Source organism: Thalia democratica, chromosome 8 (genome assembly GCF_965202585.1).
Source record: "Thalia democratica chromosome 8, ktThaDemo2.hap1.1, whole genome shotgun sequence".
Classification (NCBI taxonomy): domain Eukaryota; kingdom Metazoa; phylum Chordata; class Thaliacea; order Salpida; family Salpidae; genus Thalia; species Thalia democratica.
Window position 1 is genome coordinate 20,721,589 of NC_139172.1, and position 25,816 is coordinate 20,747,404.

Here is a 25,816-nt window from a genome sequence, read left to right on the forward strand (position 1 = left end):
TTGTATTAAAAAACAAAAAAAAAAGCTATCCATGTTATTGAAAAAGATTGAGATTATATTGAAAAAGTAGAATGCTATTGTTTTTTCAATTATATCTGATTGGAGTACTACTGGTGAAACACTCATTTGGAAGTCCTCCGTCGAGAAGCGCAGTAGCGGAGCTCTCCAAAGAAGATGCGTTTTCTTATGCAAAATCGCAATCACTTGATATTTCTACAGAATGTCAACTACCGAATGACGGTAACATATTGATTGTCTAACCGCTTTTAATAGGGCAATCAATAAAGGGAGCACGTTTTCAAACAAAATTATTTATTTATGAAGTTTTGCTAAAGTGATTTAAAACTGAGGTAGTGTATGATAACAAATATGTTTAAATGCTCAAAGTTTTGTTTTTTTGAAAACTTTTTGTTGTTTTAATTTATTAAGTTATCTGGCTAAATTTTCTTTATTTGTAAACGTTTTCGTAAAAAAAATTCATCTTAATACTTTTAAATAAAAATATTTCTGAAGGGTTTTAAAGTTTATTTTTTTATATAAACTTAAAATGCGTAACTAAAAAAGGAGATGTTTAAAGTTTTAGTATTTTTACTTTCATTAAGAAAACAATAACAAAAAAGAATAAATACCTTTATCTGTTTCAAGCAGTAGATTTCTTAAAACATAGTTACTAATAAAACATTTTGCTTTATTTTAAGTTACAGCTACTTGTATCTTATATAAGACGTAGAAGTTGACTTATAAACTTAGTTATACACAAGTTAAATTTGTTTGAATTTTACTTTTGTGAGCAGTTTAATTAAACGTAACAACTCAAACTAATTTGAAATTAGTTTAGTTAAATAATAAAATAACAATAAAACATTAATAATAGTATTAATACTAACAATAATATTAAAAGTTATAGATTTAAAAATAAAACGATAATAACAGCATTAATGTTAATAATAACAAAAAACAACAGAAAGCTCACCTTTCACAAACTTTGAAGTCAGAAAAAGCGACGGCTCGGCTCTTGTGAGCTTCACCAACTACTTGCTGAGCGTCCAAGTCACTTCAAACCAACTAGTTCCATCAAAAAGCCTCAAAACAGGACCGAACTTGAAATCGGTCAAGTGCAACGTGCTGTCCGTTTGCGCCGCGGTGAACAGCTCATGCGCCGAGCTGAGATGCGTCAACAACGACAACATGATCACGGCCATCTCAACGAGCCTCAACCTCGCGGTTTTGTGCGGGAGCGCGAGAAACTGCCACATGCGCGATTTGAGCGACATTTCAACTCCCTACGATGACAAAATTACTGAAGAGTACAGGTGCGAGTTTTCCCAACAGATGACGGCCGGGCTGCAACCGGGCGAGACTGGCCTGAGGGCCTTGAGCTCCGAGTTCAGCGTGGACGGTCGCGACTTTCTGATGATGACCGTCGGAACGCGCAGCAGGGCGTACTTGATGACGAGCAAGCGAGGGGGCGCGAAGAAATCTTCTTACGAGCTGGTGGAAACCGCCGATGAGTACTCCGAAGGCCAGGTGGACCACTTCCTGGCGCACCACAGTCGCGACGGCTACACGTTTTCCGTCAAAGTACTGTCCGACGGCAGCACCGAGATCGGAAGGTTTTGCGAAGCGGCGGCCGACAGCTACTACAAGAACTTGTTATCGCATGAATATAAAAACGCGATGAAAACGTCTTACAACTATCTAAAGTTTAAGTGCATCGATGAAAATAATGAAGATTTGTCCACTGCTGTTCATGTTGATTTCGTTAACGAACATTTAGTTGCTTATTTTGAAAGCGGCGCCACAAAATTGTACGTTTGTAAGTTGTCAATTTCAAAGATCAATGACTACATACACAGCCTGAGAGAACAGTGCCTCGAAGGTATTAGTTCAAATGATGCCGAAATCATAGGATCTGGGAAATGTTCGAACAATCTTCAAAAATTTGTTAGTTTTTTTGCTTTTTAAAACAAAGTGTTAAATTCAGTTTTTTATTTTTTTAACTTCTTGAAATCAGTCATGAACATGTCATTAAAGTTTTATTTTAATATAATTTGATAATCAAACATTAGATCATGGACAAGTTGAACTGTTCGATCACAAAACTATATCATAATTTTATATAAGTTTAATTATATAAAAAAAAAAACTTTTATTTGCTAGACTTTCGTTGGTTGTTATATAAAAAAAATATTGTAGTTAATATAGAAAACTAAAACAAGAAGTAATAAAGGTTTATAAATTAAATCAAATATTCTAAAATAAAAAATAATAAGGAAATTATTATATGATATATATAAAAAAAGAAAAATTAAACGTTTAAAAACTTCAAAGCAAGTTATTTTTAAGTATACCAGTATCAAATTCAGTAAAAACAGTTCTTTATAGTTTATTGAACGAAAAAAATACGCTCAAAATATTTGGTCCTAACAAAAAAAACTTTCGCTTATCGAGTCGCACAACATGGATATCTTTTAACGTCTTGTTCAGGACCTATATTAAGATTAAATTAAGAATATTATTAAACTAAGAGTATATTTAAGTTAAAATAAAATTGTTATTTTTATTAGATAAATAACTATAAGTTTGTACTGATTTTTTCGTCAATAAGAATTCGAAGTTATATAAAAATGCAACGACTTACCATGATGATAAGTAAATGTCATACTAGTACTAAAAACTAATGAAAAAAATTACTAAATTAGTTTTATATTTTTATCAATTTCTTAATACTAGTCAGAGTTTTATTTTAATAAAAAAATGTAAAGAGTTTTTTAACTCCAAACCAACTACCAAAACTTTTTAAAGAAAAAACTCATATTTTTATAAATAATAACTGAATGTATAACTTTTTTTTTGTTTCAAATAACCAAATTTATGAAAATAATTAATCTCTTGCAGACTCTTTGTTATTAGCCTTACGAACTAACAGGTAAACTGTGGTGCGGTGAACGCTTTTCACCTGGAATACAGAGGTTTGTTTGCTTTTGGCAAAAGCACTCCAGTAAAAGTAACGTACACTTCAAAAATATCAACTTCAAACTCTGAGCAAATAACAAGCATCAAAACGTTCAGTGTTGACAACAACTTGTACACTTTCGTCGGAACTACAAAAGGGGTAGCGCATAAGGTTTGTGTCATTTTATTAATTTTAAAACACCTCCTAAAATCAAATTGTTTTTATTTTAAGCTATAATTTTTTCAGTTCATCATTAGAGATTCCGTTGCGTCTATAGCAGAATCGGTTTTAGTTTCAACAAAGCTCGAACCTGTGATTAAAATAGCTGCAGCTACAAGAAATAGCGAAGGGGTTACAAACAACGTACTTGCTCTTACTAAAAATAAGGTAATTTCAATACATTTTTATGAATAAAATTAAAAAAACAGCATTTTAAGTTACTTTTTATGAAATAAAACGCGCATTACGTTTAAGTGCTTTTTTAATATTCATTTTATATTTTTTTATTGAAATTTTAAGCTGAGCTTGTTTCCTGCGGAGTCGTGTGAGACGCAATACACGGACTGTCAGTCCTGTTTGATGTCACGTGACCCCAACTGTGGCTGGTGCGTGTACTCAGCAAGGTAAGTTGCAATTTTAGTAAAAAGTGTTTAATTGCTGAGGTTGATGCAATTAAAGTCATAAGCTTCATAAACTATATAAGATTAAGTTGATAGATTTTTGGAAACAGTCTTGATTTATGTATTTTTATCTAGGTATAGGTTGTTAAATATTTTTTGTAATGAATCTGTTTAGTTTAAATAGTTTTTTATGTAATTCAAATATTTTTTAAATTTAATGAAATTTTGTTTAAGTTTGTTCTTGCTTTAATATTTGAATGTAAAATTTGACAAAAATTAAATAAATTTGAATTAAATATTTAGTTTTTCATTTTTATTTGTTTAATTTTTAGTTTTAACAATATTGAGGTTCCTACAAAGTTTAAGAGTTTTTTATTTACACAAAATATTTGATTGGGCTTAAATTTAAAATACTATTTTTTGCAAAGATAAAAACTCAATAAATTGATTGAAAAATTATATATTTAATGAAGTTCCGCACTAAAAATGACTAAAAAAAAATAGGTCTCAGTAAATAATTTTACTAAAAGTTATTTTACGCATTAATATTACGTTATTTTAGCGCAAACAAAAATATAAAATATAAAATAACACTTTCAGTTACTTACATGAGCGAAAATCGTGTTATTAGTTCGTATTACGTTTTATAAGGAATTTTATTTTGAAGCATCAACATTGTAGAAATTCTTTACGCTTAAACTAAGCATTTTACATAAGCAAAAATAATTTAGCTTTTTTCACCAAAGAAAAAGTTTTTGCCTTTATACTTTTATGATATCAACCTTCAGAATGTTTGATAAGAAAAAAAAACCATAAATAAAAGTTTTAATAATAATTTTTTTAAATTTTAATTTATATATACTTACTACCTTTTACAAGAACAGTATTTAAACTAGTATTTGCTGTTACCTTTTTTATGCTGAGCAATTTAAAAAAATTGAAGCCAATCAGACACTTTCAAATACTTGTTTTAAGTTGATCCACAATAATTAAATAACTTTTTTTAGATGCACAAGCTCAAGTAAATGTGAAAAAGAAAATAGCGACAAAATATATTGGATTCCTACAACAAATGAACCAGAAAGCTGTCCTTCATTTACAATTTCCCCTAAAAATATAGTTGTTGGGAAAGAGCAGGTAAAAATAACTTTTTTTGTAGTAAATATAGTGTAGAAAATTTAATTTCAGATATATTAGATAAATTAAATACGTTACTACAAAATTTCAAATCATAGTATTTTTGTTTAGTTTCTTCAAAAATAAAAACTTAGTTAAATACAAGGATTCAATTTAGATAAAAAATTTTTAAGGCTTTCAGTGAAAAATTGCTACATTTATTTATTTAGAGTTTTCGACAGTTTTAATATAGCCTAAAACAAATATTGCAAGTGTTTGTTGGGAAGCATACATTTTTAACAAAAGAACATTTTAAAGCCTTTGTTGAAAATTTTAAAACAAATATTTGATTAGGTTTACTATTATAAACAAATTAAAGCAAACAATAAACGTAAAAATGGTTAATAAATTATATTATTTACAGGTCGTTCAAATTACCTTTAAGGAACTACAAGTCGTGTTAAACAGTTCATTTACTCTTACAGCAAATGCTCAAAGTACGAGCATAAAATTTGATTTTTCAAGTACTAATCCAAACGGATTTACCGCAAATTTACCAGCTTTGTCTACTGCTCTTTTACCAATTAATAAGAGTTAGTGTTATAGGAGAAAACAACTTTTAAAAATACTATAATATATAATATAACACATTTAAAACTAATGCAATATATATCTAATCTTTTAAAGTTTTGAATGCTAGATAATATTGTATTTTTATTACTTAGTATTTTTATAAAAAATGTAAACTTAAAAATAAAACAAAAACATTAAGAAAGTTAAAAACTTTTGTAAAAAAATACTAGTTAAAAGGGATAACGTTAGTTGCAAGATATTTCAAACGTATAACTAAAAATCTGAACGGTGTGAAAATTTTGTGGTTATAATTTTTTTCTTTTAACCCGTGTTTGCTCAATAGTATTTCTTCTTACTGTGGAATTTTAGATATAGCGTGACTGCGTTTTGTAGCGTTTTAGGGTAATAATTCAGAAGGTTTAATATCTCAAATATATTTAGTTTTTTGACTATTTTGAAAGTTGTTACTTTTTATAAACCTTGTTTAAACTTACTTGAAAAGCTATGTACTTGTAACGTAAATCAAAAATGTTGAAAGTTTTATGAATTACTACATCAAAAACATTAAAAATGTAACGAGTTTTTGAAATGTAAAACTTTTTTGAAATTAACAAAACCAATGTAAAACATAAAGTCAAAACATAATATTTTCTTAATTAGGTTTTTGTAGATTTTTTTTAATAAAATGACAAAAAAAGTTAAAAAACTTCAAAGCTAGTAGGATCGAAATATTTTACCTTAGATAATTGTTTTTTTATAGGTTTAACTTAAATAAAAAACGTAATAACTAAATACAATGGTTTAAACAACTTTTAGCTGTAACTTATATTAACTTTTTTTACATAAAAGAGACTGTTTTGTTAATTTAATATGCTTAAAACAATTTAGCTTTAATATAGCTGTGTTTTTTTAGATCATGTTCCAGTTATAATCAATATCGAAATTAACGGTAGAATAATTGTGAGTTCAAGCTTCACACTGTTCGATTGTGGGAAAACAAGGCAAGAATTTCCAAAACAAGCGTTAGTTTTAGTTTTTATTATTTATAATAAATGTTAGTAATTACATAACTATAACTTATCAGTTAAAAATTCAAAACATTAAAATTTTATAAGTAAGCCTTTCGTAATGAAAAGTACAGTTTTTACTTGTAAAAGTATTAACAGAAAAATAACTTAAAGCTCGCCACAATTTTTTGATGTAAAAAGTATTTATTTATAATTACAGCTACATAAACACCTGTTTTTAACTGAAAGAAATTTAGTTAATTAATTTTAACTACTTCATTATAAGAATTCTAAAAAAATTATTTTAAAGGTTTAATTTCAAAGAACCAAACACCCTTTACATGTCATTTAAACTAGTTCAATATTGAAAAAGATAATGTTTTTTTAATAAAGATAAATAAGTAATATCTATTTTTTTGTTTTTATAATTGTTTTAAAATATCAACGTTGTTCAGTGTACAAACTATTATTACTATTTATATAAACTTAAATACTGAAAAAAAAAGGTTTACAAATTATTATTTTTTATGTTTTAGAATATATTTTTTATTTTAACCAACTATTTTTAAAGTTTATAGCTGTGTATAATATTTTAGCAGTTTAATATTAATAAATGTGCTACAGCTAAAGTAATAATATATTTAATACTAAGTCTTATTTTTCTGTTAAATAGGTGTTCAAAATGTCTTAAGCAAGAGTACACATGTTCTTGGTGTGGATCATCAAGCAGTTGCTCCAATGATGACTGCGGCTTGTTTACTGTCGACAAGTGTCCTACTGTAAAAGAAGTAACAAGCAGTAAATCCATTCCGTCACACAAAAGTGCAATTGTCCAACTGAAAGCAGTTAATCTCGACATTGTAAGTTGTTCAAAAACATACTAGTTGCTACCTGAATGCAGTAAACTTGGAGTAGCATTATTGTTATAGTAATTAAAACTATTTTTTTCTTAAGTTCAGTTATATCCTGTTTCAGTAAGTTTAAAAACTAAACATTAGTATATAAAAAAATAGTTTGGTAAAATTTTCGAAGCTGAGAGGTCAAAAATTGTCAATAATAAATTTAAGTTAATTATAATAAGTTCTTAGTATACCTTCTTTACTCGTGCATAAAAAAGTCTGTAAATTCTGTTATAAGTAAAAATTAAGTGTTATTTATTTTGGTAACAGAACAAAAAGTACGACTGTGGTTATACTTCTTGCGATGGACAATCGTACAGGTCACCTTCAACAGTTAGCAAAAACACTGACAACTCTTTTAGCGTCGAATGTACCATAGCTTCAGAAGAGGTTTGTTTTTTTTTGAATATCTGTTTTCCAGTTGAACATATATAAATGATTTACAGCTGTCATGTGACAAAACCGAGTCTTTTGTTGAAATTTTGCTATACGATAAGGAACTGATAGTTGATGCAGAAAATAAAACAGAAGGTACTTTGATGCTTTTAAATTATATAAACTTAGCACTATACATTTTTATTAAAAGGGTACTGCTACGAACTATTAATACAGTTAAAATGAAGTAAAAAATGTTATTCATTGCTTGTTTAGCTGTAATACTATTTATTTGTTATAATTATTGAAGTTGCACTGATATGTATATATTTATAACTAGATAGAGTTATAAGTAAGCAAAATAGTTTTAAAAAAATCCAAAGAATAACAATTAAAAAAAAAAATTCTAAAATGATTAAAAAAAAAATTTAATCACTTTGAAACTTTTTTAATATAAGTCAACCAGTGTTATCCTTTTTTATTTCATAACAAAGTAATTGTTTACTTTTATAGTTATTTGAGTGAATTTAAATACTTAAAAAAAGAATAGTTGCTCTTCTTATGCGTTGATATACTATGAAAAATTGGTGGCTTGTTTTATAACCAGAACACTACAAATATGTATATTGTATTGTTTACTTACTTACAATACATTCATGTCATTAAAGGTATAAATAGTAATTATTTTAACCTGCATAGTTCAAAAAATTTTAGCGCAGCTTTGTAACAAATTAAAACTTTAATGTTCTGCTTATTACAAAAAAGCTACGTACACATGTAGGTAACAAAAAACTACGCTGTAGGTAGTTTTTATTAGGCTAATATTTTCTTTTAATACTGTAGAAACGATACGACTAAGTATTATTTAGATCTTCCTTTCAAAACAATCATGATTTTAAACCTAATAAGTACTGAAAAACTTGATTCAGACTCTACTCTTGCAAAAGTCAGATTTATGCAGTCAGTGTAGTACAAAAACAAGCTATAAGCAGTCATTAAATCAAAGTATTTTTTACATAGTTTTTTTCTGTATGCATTGTATTTAAATTACAGTTACCGTGTTCAACTGCGATGCTGGGTCACTTCTAACATGCGGTGAGTGCATTGCCTTGCACCACAATTACCCTACTTGCGTGTGGTGCGATGACACACAATCTTGTCAGAGTTCTGCTACCTGCGTGGGCAACAAGTTTACAGAAATGAAGAGCTGCGGAAGTATGGTCATTGAATCGGTAAGAATTTAAACTTTATGGATTAAAAAAAAAAAAGTAAGCGATAGCAAATTTTTCAAATATACTGTAAAGGTTCTATGTATACACAAAATGTTGTAAGTTTTCAAGCATAGATAAAAAATGTTTTTTACTAATAAATACTGTAATGATCAGCTGAGATAGTTAAGTTTTTTTTTTTATGAAATTTCATTACTAAAAACCAAAAATTATATTTAGATTAACCCAATATCTGGACCTCCAGACGGAGGAACAGTAATAAAAGTTGAAGGTATTAATATAGGAAGCAGACTTATTGATTTCGAAAAAGTTCAAGTTTCAACAGTACCTTGTGTGATTAAAGATGAAACTTATGTAACTTCGAAAAGGTTTTTATTGTTTTAGCCAGGGTTTCTCAAATAAAACTTTTGCTACTATTTGTCTTAGAGTTAAACTTACACTATTAAATTTCACACTAGTTTTAGTTGCGTTTTTGTAGTCTAAATACTAAAATAAAACTTTAAGATAACATAAAGTTTTAAGTCTTTTTGTGATATTTTTGAAATTTTTAGTTTTTTCTGTAAATTTTTAAACCGATACATTAAAAAAACACTAAAGCTAATACTTCTATTTGTTCAGTTTTGAATGCAAGTTAGAAAAAGGTGGTTCTGGATTATACGGGGTCTTAAAGATACACACAACATACGATGTCACTGGTTCATCAATTGAGACCTATCATTTTAAGGTTACATTTGTTTTTATTTAATGACAGACACTATCTAACTTATAATACTATTTTTCAGTTGTTTTATTTAAAAATGGTAGCAATTGAAATACTTTTGTCAACTCTTGTAAAAATTTAAAAAAGGTGCTTCTTATATACACTTTTTTTAAAAACTTTTATTTCAGGAGCTTATTAAAACAAGATATGTAACCTTATACTTGAATAGTTAACATACATGCAAGTATTGTTTATTTTTAATTAACCGTTCAGTTTTATTATAGTTTAGAGTAAATTTAAACTACGGGCTGGTTTTAACTGTCTATATTGGAAGTAAGTGAGTTTATTGAAAAAGTAAAAACAGTTGAAAACTTACTTTAATTTTTCCTATGATTATTATTATAATATACTTTTTAAGTTAAGAAACAAAATATATTTTTAGAATGTCGACTACGATAGGTTCGATAAAGTTCTTGTAATCAATAACTGTGTTATGGAATTAAAAGGAATAAATATGAACATAGGAAACAAACTAACTTTAGTTCTAACTAAAATTACCATAGAAGAAACCAAACTTGATGAAATTGCTTGTACAAACAGGTTTGTTTTTGCATATCACTAAAGCTCGTAATTTTTTTAAAAAACAACTTTGTATTATCAAAAAAAAAAGTCTATTAAATGGTAAAAAATTTCTTCAGGAAAAATAAAAGTTTGTCATGCAAACTCCCACTAATGCCAATAGGATCATATAAACTATTAGCTAAGTTAGATGATAGCGAGATATTCATTACAGAAAATATAACTTATACGCCGCTACCAGAAATTGATTACATTGGAAATTTTCCCGCTTTTACAAGGTATACATAATTTCATCTATAATATCATTAAATACGTTTTTAGCTAATTTATTTTGTAATTTTTGTATCTAATACTCATAATCTTGAAATTTTTTGTGGTTAATTTGAAGATAAGATTTAAAACTTACGAACAAAATTGAAGTTATTTAAAGTTAAGACTTAAAAAAAGATGTTGCCTAATAAAATATAAAACAAGCATAGTTTATTTATAAAGCTAAAAAAATATTTTTAAAATTTTAGTGCTGGAGGAAAAGTTCAGATCAAGTTGAAGCCAATATTTGCCACAATAAAATGGTGGAAGGCTCAACTAATGATGGCTGATGTTCTAACGGTTAAATAATGCTTATTTACTATTTTAATACATTAAACTCAACACATTTGTTAGTGTAGACAATGAAACCTATTAACTTTGGCATAAAATATTAATATATAAATAACTAATACATTTTTTTTTAATTTTAAAACATAGTAGTAACTTTATTATTTATTCAGTTAAATAAATTTTACTGATTTCAGTAGTATGGGTAGTTTTTATTAGATGTGACACTAAAACTGTAATTTTTTAGAATTGCACAATAGTTAAGTACAAAGAAGAGCAGCAGGCGAAAAATTTGCAAGCAGCAATTGATTGTCACATTCCCTCGAATCCTGTACAAGAAAGGATAATAAATAACAGCACTTATAAGCGAAATTTTGTCAGAAGTTTGTAAAAATTTGAATAACTTTTCTAAAACTAACTGTTTTATTTAAGAAAATTTTAGATTTTAAGCAATTTAAAAGTTTGACTTTCATGTGCAATTTCTTGTAAGGTTTTTTCTTTTTAAAACTTGTAAAAAGTTTCTTTAGCTTAAAATGCTAATTGTATTAAAACGGTTGAAACGTATTGTATTAATTATTTTAGATTCAAAAGCACTCTAAATGTCTTTAACAAAAGTAATTTTTTTTAGGGGCGTTAGAAGATACAAAAACTTATTTGGTTGTTAATGGCGATACAGGAGATAAAAGGTTTATTGGCAATGTAGTTTATAAAGAGGACCCTATCTTAGAAGCTATTGATGAAATTCCGTGTTCAACTGATGGCACTATTGTTATAAGTGTTAGTTTCAATGTCACACATAAACATGAAAATTAAAAATTTAGTATTTCACTAACAATAAATGCTAAAAATAAACACTTAAATACGAAAAAAACTAAAGCTACGTCTACTAAAGTATATGTTGTTATAGAAAAAAAAACTACTGTAACTCTTTTGACCTTTATCTACTAAGATTAAAGACAGGTTATTGCTTTAAACTTATTACCTTTTTTTAGTTTAAAAAACACTAGATAATTTAAAAAATGATGCTCTGATATTGTTTTAAAAAATATATTACAAGAAGTCAATTACAAACTACTTGCTTGTAAACCGTTTATCATAAAAGTACTTTTACAACAAATATTTGAGTGATAAATTTAAGTAGAATATATTTTTAAGGTAATATTAAAAACCCGACTGAGCTTCTATGCTGTTATCTAGATTGTAACATTTTTGAATAAGTAGATAACTAAAGAAATAAAAGTTTATTTTACTCCTTATTTATATTTATTTTAAAATTTAACTAAATTTACTCTAAAAAATGCATTTTATAACAAATGAAACTTTTTCAGGCAATCGATTTTGCTGCTACTGGACTTAGTGGTGAAGATTATACTGTACACCTTAACTTTGCTAGTGCGAACACCAAGCTACCGTGCGAGGTAACGTACATTAGCGAAACAAACATGCTGTGCAAGGTAGACAACAGCCAGTTAAAAGAGCTTGAAAACAGCAAAGTTTCAGTTACCGTAAGTTTAAAATCAATGACTTTTCCAACTGTATAACACAAACATTGTACTGGCTCGTTTATGCTTTTAGTGAACCTTTAATATTGTTTTTTTTATTCAAATTGATAGCATTTATTTATGAACCTGTTTTTTACCGGTGTCGAACATGAATGTTAAGTATTCAACTTTAGAATAATTTGTCAAAATGTTTAGGTTATGGCAGATAGGTTTGAAGCTACTCTTAGCGAAGTTCCCTACTGCACCGGACAAACAGAATTGTACCTAAAAATTATAGTTCCAATGGCAGCAACCTTGCTTTTGGTAATTGCAGTGGCGTGTTTCTACCTTCGACGCAACAGAACTAAACGCAAGAAAGGATTCAAAATGTTTATGAGCAAAATTGAGGATATGGAAAATTCTACGAGAGAAACTGCTAGAGATGGTAGTTTTTTTTCGCGAAAATAAATTTTTGACTAAACTTTTGTAAATATTTATACTTACAAAAAACGCAAAATTTTTAAGTTCTAAAATATATATATTTTTTCATTTTTTTGTTTAAATCTGTTGTTTTTTCTACAAAGTTTATTTTAGTTTACTTCTCATTGAAATAAATATCTAGAGAATGGTTATAACAATTACTTAAATTGAAAAATATTGTAAATTAAATACTTCGGTGTTATTAAATCAAAAAAAAAATGACGTTGAAACATAGTGAGAATCTTTTTATTTTATTTTTTTAGTTAAAAAAGCTTGTTTTATTTTTAAAACTGTAAAGATATAAAATATTTTAACTTGTTTAGTTATAAATTGATGAAAAAAGTAATTTCAAGTACTAAGTTTTATTTTTATTTTATCAGAGTTTTTTCAACTACAAACTGGGTATATGGACGACTTTGAAAACAAAATTTCACAAAATATTAGTTATCACTCACCGACCAAATATTTTTCTCAAATATTTTTCAATAAAACAAAAGATTTACCAGTGCATAAAGAAAGTAACGTAAGTTTTTTATTTTTGTTTCGAGTATGCAAAAAAAAAAATCATAATTTTTGTACTAATTTTATTCGCAGTTTTCAGAACCAGTATCAAAGAAGCTGGAAAGCTTTGAAAAGTTATTAAACAAGCAAGAGTTTTTAGTATTTTTCATTAAAACTTTAGAAGGACAAAAAAAATTCAATGTTTTACAAAAGTGAGTTTTAATGAAGTTAGTCTGCTATAGTAGTCAAAGACTAAAAAAAAACAATAAAAAACTATCTTATCAAATAAAACACTTTTTAACTAAAACTTAATTGTATATTTAAATTATTTAGGGGTGAGTTAGCTTCCCTACTAGCGGTTACTTTTTATGATGATCTTCCTTACTTTACTAGGTTTGTTTTTTAAAATTTACTAGTAGTACATTAGCACTACATTTTTCTATCAATGTGAAAGTTATATGTTTTACTACAAAGTTATAAAGCATTAAGTTTTGACTTTTACTGATACAAATAAATGTAAGTGTTTAAAGATTTTTATATTTTCTCAGAGTGATGCTTCAACTTTTGGCAGACGTAGTTAAGGCTCAAGCAAGTAAAAATCCAAAGCTGTTGCTTCGCAGGTTTTTTGAACAAACGCTTAATATAACCGTAATTTTAACTACAGTTTTACAAGACTTATAGATAATATATTTACATGAACATATTAATATGCAAACTAATGATAAGTCTTGTCTCTAATTTCATACTTAATAAAAACAACTTTGACACTTAACCTTATAAAAATTGCTTTCGAAATTTTGAATCACGTTAATGTATTATTTTTAGATCAGCATCAGTGGTTGAGAAAATGGTTTCTCACTGGTTATCAATAACAATGTACGACGAATACATATATGTTAGTAACATTTAAAAATACCATTACATAATTATCTGTGAATGTTTTTAACACAATTTAAATGTCATAAAAAACTTACAAACATTTAGGAACAGTCTGGTAAGCCTTTGTTTCTTCTCACGAAAGCAATTCACTACTTAGTAAATCTAGCACCATGGGATCTTACATCAGACAAAGCAATCAACAGTTTGAATGAAATCACTCTTTTGAATCAAAACATAGATTATACAACAATCGTTAGTTGCAACAATTGCTTTGGGATATTTTTATCTTTTAAAGTTAAGGTTTTTTTAGGTTATTATTTAAATTTTTAAGATTTTTGAAATTTTTTATACACCGTATACAAAAAACATTACCAAAAGATGTTTTTTTAGTCTTATTACAAAACAACATACTTAGATATAAACTATTTTGTTTACTAAATGTTTTTAATTTTATGATAGGAGTTAAATGCGTCAATACAAGGAAGTGAAACAGGTGAAACTACAATTAGCTCAAGACCAATAAAGTTACTGAACATAGACACAATAACACAAGCGAAATCAAAAATAGTCGAAGGGCTGTTTAGCGAGAAACCTTATAGTGAACAACCAAAACCATCAGAGCTAGAAATGAGTTAGAACATTATGAACTTTTATTGGTTATATAACAAAATAATTATCTTTGTAATAAAAAAGAAGTAAAAAAGCTTGTTTTTATTGCAGTGAAACTTTCTTGTTTCGTTTTTGTACAAAACATAATAAATTTTTAGTAATTTTGCGCCAACATGAGTACGAAAATGAAAAGGAAAGTGTGTTAAACGATGTCGATAAAACAAGCGAAGTCGACGAAAATTATGTCAAAATCAACACTTTACAGCACTACAATGTTAGCTAAACCAAAAAAAAATTAATTAAAAAATATATTTTAGTAATAAAACATTGTTTTTAGGTATTGAATAGTGACACCTTGTTACTCAAACCTCGTCCTTTAAATGGAGAACGAGGTTCGTTAAAGTTTTTCTGTAACTTAGGTTAATTTGTTATTAAACTAAACAATTTACTAAAAATATTTTTTTTGATTTCATAATTTCTTATGAAAAACGTAAAAAAAGTATTTATTTATGATGACCAAAAAGTAACCTATCTGAAAATGGTAGTTTTTTTTTGTTACGTAAAAAATAACTTTTTTTCTATAACACATCAACTATAAATAAAGAATCTCAAGCTGGTGATTTCAACGAGTTTATGTCACGAGTTAAAAGTTTTTCTCGCTCCATGGAGTTCTTGAGAAGTTGGTTAAGCTAGCTTAATCTGGCCATAAAGTTGTGCATGGTTATTCAAATGCAGCTTTTATTTTAAAAACTTTGCTTCAAATTAGTCATAGAAACAAGCAGAATAGATAGAAAATAGTTTATGAAAAATAATTTTGACTACTTTTAACACAAAGAAACTAAAATATTGTGGATATTTGACTTAATTTAATTTATATTTTTATGTAGTAAACGTTTTCTTTTACAATAGTTCAAAATAATTAAAAAAGTAAAATAAACTACGAACATTTGAGGTAAAAAAACACTTAGTTTAAACTTATTAAATTTTTTCTACTTATGGTTTCGTTTACTTATTAAATAAGAAAAAAATAATAAATGTCAGCTTTTTTTTATAACTCTAAATCTAAAAGTTGTACTTATTCAATCCGTTTTGTATGTTTTAAAATATTACCTGTTTATATTAGGCTGTTTGTTAAATTCACTATTGCAATTTTTACAAAAATATTTTTAAGATTTTAATTTTTATATAGTCGTTTAATAAATTACGTATAAGGAGTTTAACGCACACCATGTAACGAACAAAACTAATTATAACTAATTTTTGCTATCCGTTTTACAATCAGTGTTAGATTGGAATCTTGTTAATTAAAAAATAACTCTCTAATAAAATATCTGATACCAATGTTCAAACACTTTACAATAGTAAAACGAGCATGTGCCATATGCTTTGGACTACCATTGCTAAAATATTTGTTTTCAAAAAACTTCTATAAGTATTTGTGCATGATAAATGGTTCTACATTTAAAATTATCAAAATTATTTTGTAATCGTCTATAGTTTTATAAAATTTCTACATAGTAAACTATTTTTGTTTTAATTAGAGTAATGCAATTAGTGAGCTTTTACTAAAGTTTGAGTACTAGGTTCCATAGTTGCTTAATAGCTTCAAATATGTAATAAGATTGTTCTTACCTTTTTGTTTTACATGTGGTAGTTAAACCATGAAAACTCTGCTAAGGCAAAATTTGCACAGAATTCATGCTGTTTTAGTTTATTATTTTTGTTAATTTGAAAAATTATCAATCGTTTCAATATAAATCAAATAGTGACCTAATTAGTTGTTGGCTTAATTTTAGTTATGCAATAATATTACTCTAATTTCAAATGAAACAGTTCTAGATCGTGATTTACTTTTCGAATTTTTTTGAAAGGATACTTTGAGTTAATTGTATACACATTACTTAAATACTATTTTCATGCAACTTTTTTTATATTTAAAACCGATTTCAAAACAAAGAAAAAGTTTTACTACCAACTTTTAGAGTATAATCTTTTAAGTTTTGCTACTGTTCTCTATAAAATATTTCAAATAAACAAAATTAAAATTTATTTTTAAATTCTTTATGTTTATCTGTTTTATTATAGTACTAAAATTAGTTTTATCAAATAAGTTGGTTAAAAAAATATACAAACTTTAAAAACTTAAAAATGAGTCAAGTTCTAGTAGTATGTTCATTAAGATTTTTAGTGAAGTTTGATTAAAGTATGTAATTAAACTTATTTGTTATCAGATATGCAAAATGAAGATACAGAACTTATGATAGAAAAAAACAGAAAACTATACCATTTGGTAAGTTAAAACATTTGTTTTTAATTTTTTTAATTTTCTTTTGATTTGTTAATAGCAATTTTTTCTAATGTAGGTACCACCAAAAGAAGAAACATCCTCAGAATACCAGCAAAGAAAACGAGCTGATCATTCAGCAATACATAAGTATAAAAAAAATCCAATAAAAGAAATCTTTTTGACAAGAATGCTAAAAGCAAAGGTATACTAAAATTTATCCTTCGAGTTTTTAAACCCTTTCAATGATTTAGTTTACCTATGTATTTTATTATTATTAGTTTTATTATCGTTTTTAAAAAAATATAAATGTATCTAATAATTTTGCTATAAAGCTTTAAATCAGATACTTGTACCAAATGATAAGAATCCATCAAACTAACTGCTGTAATTTTAATTGAAGTAAAACTAATATATCAGGATTTTTTAATGTTTTAAACAGATTTGACAGAAATTTATTTTAATAATACTTTAATATGTTGTTTAATTAAAATATTCAAAACAAAATAATTTTAAAACAAACCAGTAAACTGATTAAATTTTAAAAACTAATTATTGAGTAAAAATTTATTATATTATTTTTCTTATAGTAACTTCTTACTTTTTAATAAGTTTTTTATAACAATACTTGTTATTATAGATAAGTTTTATTTTAAGAACATAAACTACAACAGTTCTTTTAACAACACAAAATATTTATACACACTAAAAACAAGTAGTTGTAATAATCTTTTTAGATAAACTAATTTTTGAAATATCTTTAGTTAAAACATTAAATTGTAAAGTTGTAAAGTAATTTGTTCTTTTCGAGGTATAACTAACTTGTGCTTTTGTAAATTTTATATAGATATAATCAAGAAAAGTATTTTTTGTGTTCTATTGAAAAATTAATATTCAGTTTAAATAATTAAAAGATATAAAATAGGTTTAATAACATATTAAACAATTTCATTGTTTATTTATCATTTTTTTAAACTACAACTTTTAAAATTACTTTGCGCAAGTTCGACATACAAATTCATTAAGTTTTTAAATGCTTACCTAGTATTCATGAAAGTAAGTACATTTTGATAGCTCCTTTGAAGTGTGTTAACTCGTTTATATTTAAGCGTTAATAAAACTTTAAAATATTTAAAAAAACTTAGATGTAATGAGATTTCAGTTGCCTGTGATAAATCAATAAATTAAACTATCATAACAAATTATACAGTATCCTTCTTTTATTACACTAACACACAGAAAAATGTGTCAGTGTAATAAAAGAAGGATACTGTATAAATTATTATTATTATTATTATATATTCCAGTAAACTTGTTTCGCTAAGATCTTTTGTTAACAAACGCTTAATTTCATATTTTGAGTAGTTATATGGTTTTTATAAATAAAACAATAAATTTGACAAATATTTTTTATGTGGTTGAACTAAGATTATTGAGTAAAATAAAAAAGTATAGAGCTATACAAAAGTTTAAATAATGTATAGAAATATGTTAAGCAGTAGTTAAGTATATTAGGTAACTTTAAAACTGTTCAAGAAAAAAATGATTGTTTTTTTTTATGAGTGAAAAAATAAATTAAAGAAGTATGCCAAACTTCTAACAAGGGTTTCCCCAAACTTTTTTTTCTAAGGCCCTCTTTGAAGAAACTAAAAAAGCTATGACCCCCTCTCTCAAAAAACAAGAGACAAATACGCACAAGTACTTTTTTTTTGCTCTTCATCATCAATTCAAGAATATCTAGTATAAGTTTCAAATTATGGCCTTATGGCCCCTTAAGTTTCTGAAATGGCCCCATTTTGGGAAGCCCTGGTCTAGTATAAGTTTCAAAAATACCCTTTAATACGCCTAAGAATTTTGTTTTTGCTTTTGACCGTAATATCTGGTGTAAGTTTAAAATTATGGCCTCATGCCCCCCTTTGGCTCCTTTGCAGCTTATGGCCCCCATATGGCCTAGTCTGAGTGCTTTAAGCTTTTTTCAACTTGGAAACTCAGTTGTAATGATAGTCAAAAAACACACATCAACATTTTTTTATTATTTTACTATCTGTTTTTAAAGAACACAATCCAAGTCTACGTCGATGAAGTGGTAAGGTCTATACTGAAGCCAGAAAAAGTACCTCTTGGTGTGAGATATTTTTTCACATTTCTTGACAATGAAGCTGCCAAAAACAAAATTAATGACAAAGATGTCTTGCACATTTGGAAAACAAACAGGTTTTCACTTTTTTAAATAACAATTTTGAATTTATTCTACCAACATATGTTTCGACAACTTCACATAGTTTTATTTTATGTATTTTTAAACAAAAAAAAAAAATTTGCGAAACTTTTGCAGAAAAGTTTTGAAAACTTTTAGTTTTTAGTAATTTTGAATAATAGTAATCTAGTTCTTCAGCATAGACTTAAAAACATAATGTTGAAAAAATTAAATTAACAGCTTACTGTTGAGGTACTGGGTGAATATTTTGAAAAATCCAGAGTTTGTATTTGACATACACAAAACTGCTATTGTGGATAGCTGCTTGAATGTAATCACACAAGCATTTATGGACGGGTGTACTATAAATAGTATAGCACCAACTAAGGTATATAATTTTTTAGTAAATATTAGTTGTAGTTACACCAATTGTTAGTGCTTTTAAAATTTCGTTTTTAATTTTTATAAATGTTAGTTTATGCTGTTTTTGAGCTTAGGTAGTAAAAATAATATGTTAGATAAGAAGTAATTGTATATTTATCTTTTATAGAGTGCACCTACTAACAAGCTATTGTTTTTGAAAGAGGTTCAACAATACAAAATTTGGGTTAAAGAGTAAGTTTCAAAAGCTACATGTTTTTTGTTTTAATTCTAATAACTATCCAAATTTTTTATTAATTATAAGAATTTTAGCTTTATTGTAATTAACTTATTATTGTATTTTGAAATAAAATACATTTCATTATTTCAATAATTTTATAGAAGTTTGTATAAGTTGCAATGCCTATTTAAATTTAAGATTACTTACCTAAGTTGCACAATTAAGCTGTTGTAACTCTGAAGCATACTTTTAATTATACTCACATTATTATAAATAGAATTGTAATAATATTTATAAAATTCTTAAAGAAATATTTTACTTAAAGAACAATTTTAAAAAGTATTTACTACAGAGAAATAAAATCATAAGCTTCTTATTATATTTCCGTTGTCGTAATAATATAATTACATACGTATGCATATTAGCAAAAATCATGGAATGTCAAGAAAATAATGATACAAATTGAAAAATTAGTTTATGTTTATTTAAAATCTTTTTTTATTTGTTTCTGTAGTTGAATTATATTTTTTTTATTTATCCAATATTTAAATTTATTTAAAATTAATTATAATAAAGTTTATATCATATTCTCAGTGTAAACTAGTAAAACATAAAAATTAGATAAACAATTAAATTTTTAAAAAGTTATTCATATTTAAAATGTTTTGTATTCTAATGACATGAACTAATAGTTACTAAAAAAATAAAGTCACGTTTATATAAAGTACGTTTTACTTTTTTATTTGTTTATAACTTAACCTTTAATCTATATTTGAGTGTATATTTAGCTGAGAAGTTTAGATAATTATGTAATAAGACTAAATTAAAGTATGTCTGCTTAGTAATAAGTTCAAATATTTATTAGAGTTTTGTCAGTGTAAGAGATTTTATACTATTTGCTAAGTATTCATTTAGAAGGCTGTAGTTTTTACAAGTAGTTCTTTAATTAATAATATACCCATAAACAAACAAAACATTACTGTAAGGAAGTTCACAAACTATATCTTCACAAGTTTATTATTGTATCACCACTGCTTTAAATTTTAATTAAAAAAAAGGAAGCATGAAGTATAAATTGTAGCAGAAATGCTGTTTTTTATTTTTTTTTGTGTTCAGGAAACCTTTACCATGTTTATATTTATCGTCAAAGTGGTAAATATTTACTATTTTATTGTATTTAATAGTTTATTTTTTCAAAATTTTTAATGTATTGCGTAAAGCTATTGTTTTTGTTGTCAAAATAACTTTGCTACTTTAAAATTTTTATGTAATTAATGTTTTAAAAAAGAAATCAGAGTAAAACTGTATTAAAACTAGAAATACTTACTTTTTCTAGACTTTTTTATTGATTTAAACAAAAAAGACTACTTAAAAGATAAAATTACTAGCAAACATTATACTTGTTATAAACTTCTTATATATTACCCAATTTTCTAATACTTTGAAAAAGTTAATAAAAAATAGCTTTAGTTTTATCTTATTACTAGTTTTTTTTTACTTTACATAATCTGTATAAAACATTAGTTTTCACGTTATTTAAAATAACAATTCGTTTTTGTCATTGTTAGGTTCTTTGTAAAAGTTACAAATCAGAAACAAGTTTCAAATAAGACGATGGACGATTTCTTGTACAGTTTGTCTAAAGTTTGTTTTGACCATTGAATTTTTCTACACCTACCTTAGAATTTATTTTTTATGATAAACTTGCTAAGGTTTATTAAGTAATATTAAATTAATCTCAGTCGAAGAGAGTAAAATGTAAAAGATCACCAACTTTACAAAACATAAAGAAAAACTTATAAAACGATTCTAGTATTGAATAGACAATTTCTATTTTGATTGGTGTATTTTAAACAGTTTTAAAAAGTCAAAATACTTTTTCAGTTTTTAACTTTTTTATATAGAGTGATATAGAATGACGAAACTTCAAAACTATTCTAGTATTATTTTGATTAGGTGCTACTTTTTATTTTTTTATTCTTGATTTACAATCGAAGTAAGAAGTTTTGATAAAGACTTTTTTTTAAATATAATATTAATTAGTTAGAAACCATATAGTATGTTTCATAAAAAGCGCCTGAAAACCTAAGAGTAAAACAGCAAAAATTTTTTAAAGCACTAAAAGTTATTAATAAAAGTTTACACATTAGACATGTTTTTTAGTAACTTTATACAAGTTACAAAGGACCATAAAAAAGTATTAAAGTGCTATAAATAAATTGAAATCAAAACTTTTTGTGAAAAATACAATTTATACGGCAGGCAATTTACGCGCATGTACAGTTGGGTCGCATATTACTTAATGATAAAAATATTTTACTACTGAACTGTCTAAAAATAAAATTAAAGGTTTTAGATTATAAAACTATCAACAGAAATTCCCGGTTCAATTCAATAAAAAAGCAGCTGTAGAACAGATGTTTAACTGGATGAAAACTTACTCAAAAGAAGTGAGTTAATTTTGAATAAAAAAAATTTAAAAATGCTAACTCTAGTTTTTTTAAGGTAATAAAAAAATTTATCAAATAAAATACTAAACAAAATAGTACATAAAACTTTGTAAACTGAAACTTTTAAATATCACCATCTTAACTAATAAACAAAGTGCACTCTTTATAACCGTACGTCCTTATTTTTGTTTAAAAATTAAAATGTTATTGTATGTTAACTTTTAATACTATTATTTTATTTTTGTAGTATATTTTAAATTATATATTCTTTAACTTTTTTATAAAGTCTCAATAGCATTCGTTTGTAATTTTTTTACTACATAGTCAACAAAGTAATAGTCAAAATATTTAATTTATTTTAGCAACAATATAAGACTGTTTACATGTATATATCAAAAACATACAAAAAGTGTAAATCAATAGATAAGTACAGTAAAATTTTATATATTTTTTCCAAAGAAACACTTAAGAAACTTTTAAAATGTATCATTTAAATATTAAGTCTATAACAAAAAACTAAAAAATCGAAAACAAATCAAAAAATTCGTTTAACCGTAAAAATATTTTTATAAGTTACTTAAAAGACAGTTAGAAAAATTATGTATAACGCTTTTCTAAATCAAATTACTTAAAAACAATAACAAAAAAATTAAATTTCAATATGGGTTTTGTAAACCTTAAAATTAAAGAAAATATTTTTTTGAAAAATGTATATAAGTTAATATGGTTTTTAAACATCATTCCAATGAAAAAAATTAAAGATATTAGAAGCAATGGAAGCAGACGAAAGTATCTACATTTCAAACTATGCATACCATAACGTAAAAAGTTTGTTGAAAATAGACGAAGGCGAGTTATCATTTCCAACTCACGGAGAAATTTCAGTCTAAGTTAAAAAGAAACAATACGTTGTTCTGAAAGAAGTAAGCTTAGAAAAAATATAGTACATTATTTTTTAAAGATTTAAGTTTAATAGTTTTTAAACTTAGAATTATACCAAAGATTTTACTTTTTACGAAATCTTTTTTATCTTAATTTAGAAGCTTGGTATACAATGTTAATTTGATTAACAATTTAAAACTTTACTATACTATAACATTGGCTTTAAACATATCATAAAAGAATACTAAAAATTATTTGATACCAAAAGTTTATTTAAAATAATTAAAAACACATTAAAGATTATGCAGGAGATATTTTTTATAAGCGGTTTTATTAAGTCATGATACTACTTTTACTAATCTAGAAAGATTTAGGGTTTACGGTAGTTTATTAAACTTGTTTTAAAATGCTTAATAACTAGTTTAAAAATATTTTTTTTGGTATATTTAGTGTAGGTTAAAGAATAAAAAAATTTTAGAGTGTTGCTAAACGATAAAGCATAAAAGTACAAAGCAAATACTAAAGTAAAAACTACTTTTGTAACTATATGCATAAATATTTTCGTTAAACATGTAACTTAGTTTTAGGAACTAATAAAATATTATTAATTTTCTTTAAATAAAATGGAAATTACTAGAAAGAATTGATTTAAAGCCATACTTTTTTTAATGATAATTTTACAAAAAAAGAAGCACTTAAATTACACGATAAAATAAGTTACTTGTATGTTAAATGTTAAAATAATCAAACGCTAAATGGTAGAAAACTAAATTATTTATTTTATCACATAAAAAAACAGAGTTATGAAGTTTTGTAATTAAAAGATTGTTTTGTAATCTAGTTATAACTAAAACTTTTTTTTATAAAAGTTTTCTTTCTATTTCAACAAAAGTGAAAACAGTATACGGAAAATTGACAAAAATTTGTTCTTAATTTTTTTTAATTATTTTAAACTTATATTAAACTAAGTTTGATCACAAAATCAACTGTAACTAGTGAAACTTTTGCTTAATAACTTATTTATACGACAAAAAAATTATTATGATAACTATTAATTTAGATACTAGAGATATGAAAGAAATCAAAAACGTGACTATTTCGAATTTCATAAATAATAATGTTTGAAGTCTGCAGAAAATGGCGAAAATCAACTATCATTTCTACAATATAAAGAAGCTCTGAAGACTAGATTAAAACTAAAATTCAAACTTCTGATTTAAGAACGACAAAAGATGAGGATACAGTTAAAGTTTTTGTTACTCATGACATTATAAATACCTTACTGATTTGTTGTCAACTGCTGCTTTATTTTTTATTGTAAATGTTTTTAGGAATTTTTCGTTTTATTTGATTACTAATTTAGTGGACAGTATACATTCTCTTCGTACTAACAGTTTAGTTTCAACTTTAGAAACACTTATGTGAAGTTTTAAAGTTATTTACTTATACTTTACGTTGAAATAATTTAAAAACTACCTATTTTTAAGTATCTAAATACTAAAACTATTTATAAGTTTATCGTCAGTATGTAGAATATAAACCTTTTTTAATTGGAAGAGCTGTTAATTGTTATGCAATTTGTGTTTTATTCATTCTATATTTCAGCCAACATAGTACATTTCTTGTCAAAATATTTTTTAGCTGACTTGAACTTATTTTGATCAAAACTTTAAAAATGTAAGTTTGAAAATTAACAATTTGACTAACCAGATCATTCCAAAAATTAATTTTCTCAATAAACATATTTTATATCAAAAAACTATCTTTCAAATTTTTTTAACAAAAATAATGTCTTCAATTTTGCTTTTAGTTAATTTTTGGAGGCAGCATTTTATGAAAGTGAATTCCGTATTTTATAATTTTTACAGTTTTTGAACATTGTTTTAACTTTATTGAGACTTTTTAAATAAAAAAAACAACTTTGTTAATGACATTTATTAATGACTGTTTAATGAATGTGCAGTTGTCTTATTAGTAAAACTATATTTTTAGACAAATTTTTTATTGTATTTTATGATTATACTTTTTACTAAATATAAGTTATTTTAAATCTTCAAGTAACTAAACTTGGTTAGTAGAAGTTTAAAATAAAACTTTTAACATAGTAGCTAATTAAGTTGAATTATACTCAAAGTTCAAACTTATTTTGTTAACCACGAGAGATTTTTTTTACAAGCTTAGTTATGCTTTTAAATTTTAAACTTTCATTGTTTTATGATATTAACAACTTTTCTATTTGCCTGTACACTTGGTTTTATAGATTAAAATAAAAAGCAAAACTTTTAACAACAAACTTATATTTATTTACGCTTTGATGTATAACGATCAACATCAAGTATTTAAATGCACTGACTAACAACAAAAATAAAAACCTAACGCCCCAAGGACATTAACCATAGACTGGCAAGATAAATCATTATTAAACACATTTAAAAACGACTCTATATTAAAAAAGTAAAGGTGCTGCTAATAAAATTGAACTATAAACTAAGCTAAATCTTAAATTTAAATCAACGGTTGATAATTACTTATTAATTTTACTAACAAAAACTTAGTTCAAATGAAACTTTTTAACTTTAATCGAAATTTGAAACTTTTTTGCAAGAAACTTACTCATTTAAAGTTTGTTCCATATTTTAACTGACCGATAAAAATTTGATTATGCCAAACCTCATTACTAAAATAATTTTTGCATGTATTTTTTGCTGTTTTCTCTCAGTAAGTAATTAGTTATATAATGTTCAAAAATTTATTTATATTAATTGTAGCTTCACCGTTAACTAGTTTAAAAAAAGTAATGA

At 25.3% G+C, this 25,816-nt stretch overlaps 1 protein-coding gene across 2 annotated transcripts; it reads left to right on the forward strand.

Moving 5' to 3' along the window:
* Nucleotides 1-24,829, forward strand: LOC145841906 (plexin-D1-like). 2 transcript variants are annotated; one of them, XM_082949206.1, is made up of 40 exons: nt 1-240; nt 965-1,944; nt 2,930-3,127; nt 3,203-3,343; nt 3,476-3,579; nt 4,584-4,713; nt 5,117-5,285; nt 6,179-6,287; nt 6,946-7,132; nt 7,442-7,561; nt 7,618-7,702; nt 8,600-8,778; nt 8,995-9,143; nt 9,394-9,499; nt 9,918-10,075; nt 10,174-10,332; nt 10,573-10,663; nt 10,899-11,034; nt 11,280-11,428; nt 11,980-12,156; nt 12,349-12,577; nt 12,993-13,135; nt 13,207-13,325; nt 13,447-13,506; nt 13,662-13,733; nt 13,939-14,008; nt 14,098-14,244; nt 14,452-14,623; nt 14,760-14,875; nt 14,939-14,993; nt 15,206-15,280; nt 16,833-16,891; nt 16,965-17,090; nt 18,942-19,099; nt 19,323-19,470; nt 19,633-19,697; nt 21,252-21,327; nt 22,059-22,133; nt 22,895-23,056; nt 24,076-24,829. In XM_082949206.1, exons 1-39 carry the CDS (start codon nt 72-74, stop codon nt 23,021-23,023), a joined length of 5,790 nt encoding a protein of 1,929 aa, XP_082805332.1. In that variant the 5' UTR covers nt 1-71; the 3' UTR covers nt 23,024-23,056; nt 24,076-24,829. The 2 variants fall into 2 exon arrangements, with proteins under 2 accessions (XP_082805332.1, XP_082805333.1); XM_082949207.1 differs by lacking the exon at nt 15,206-15,280.
* Nucleotides 24,830-25,816: the final 987 nt, after the last annotated feature.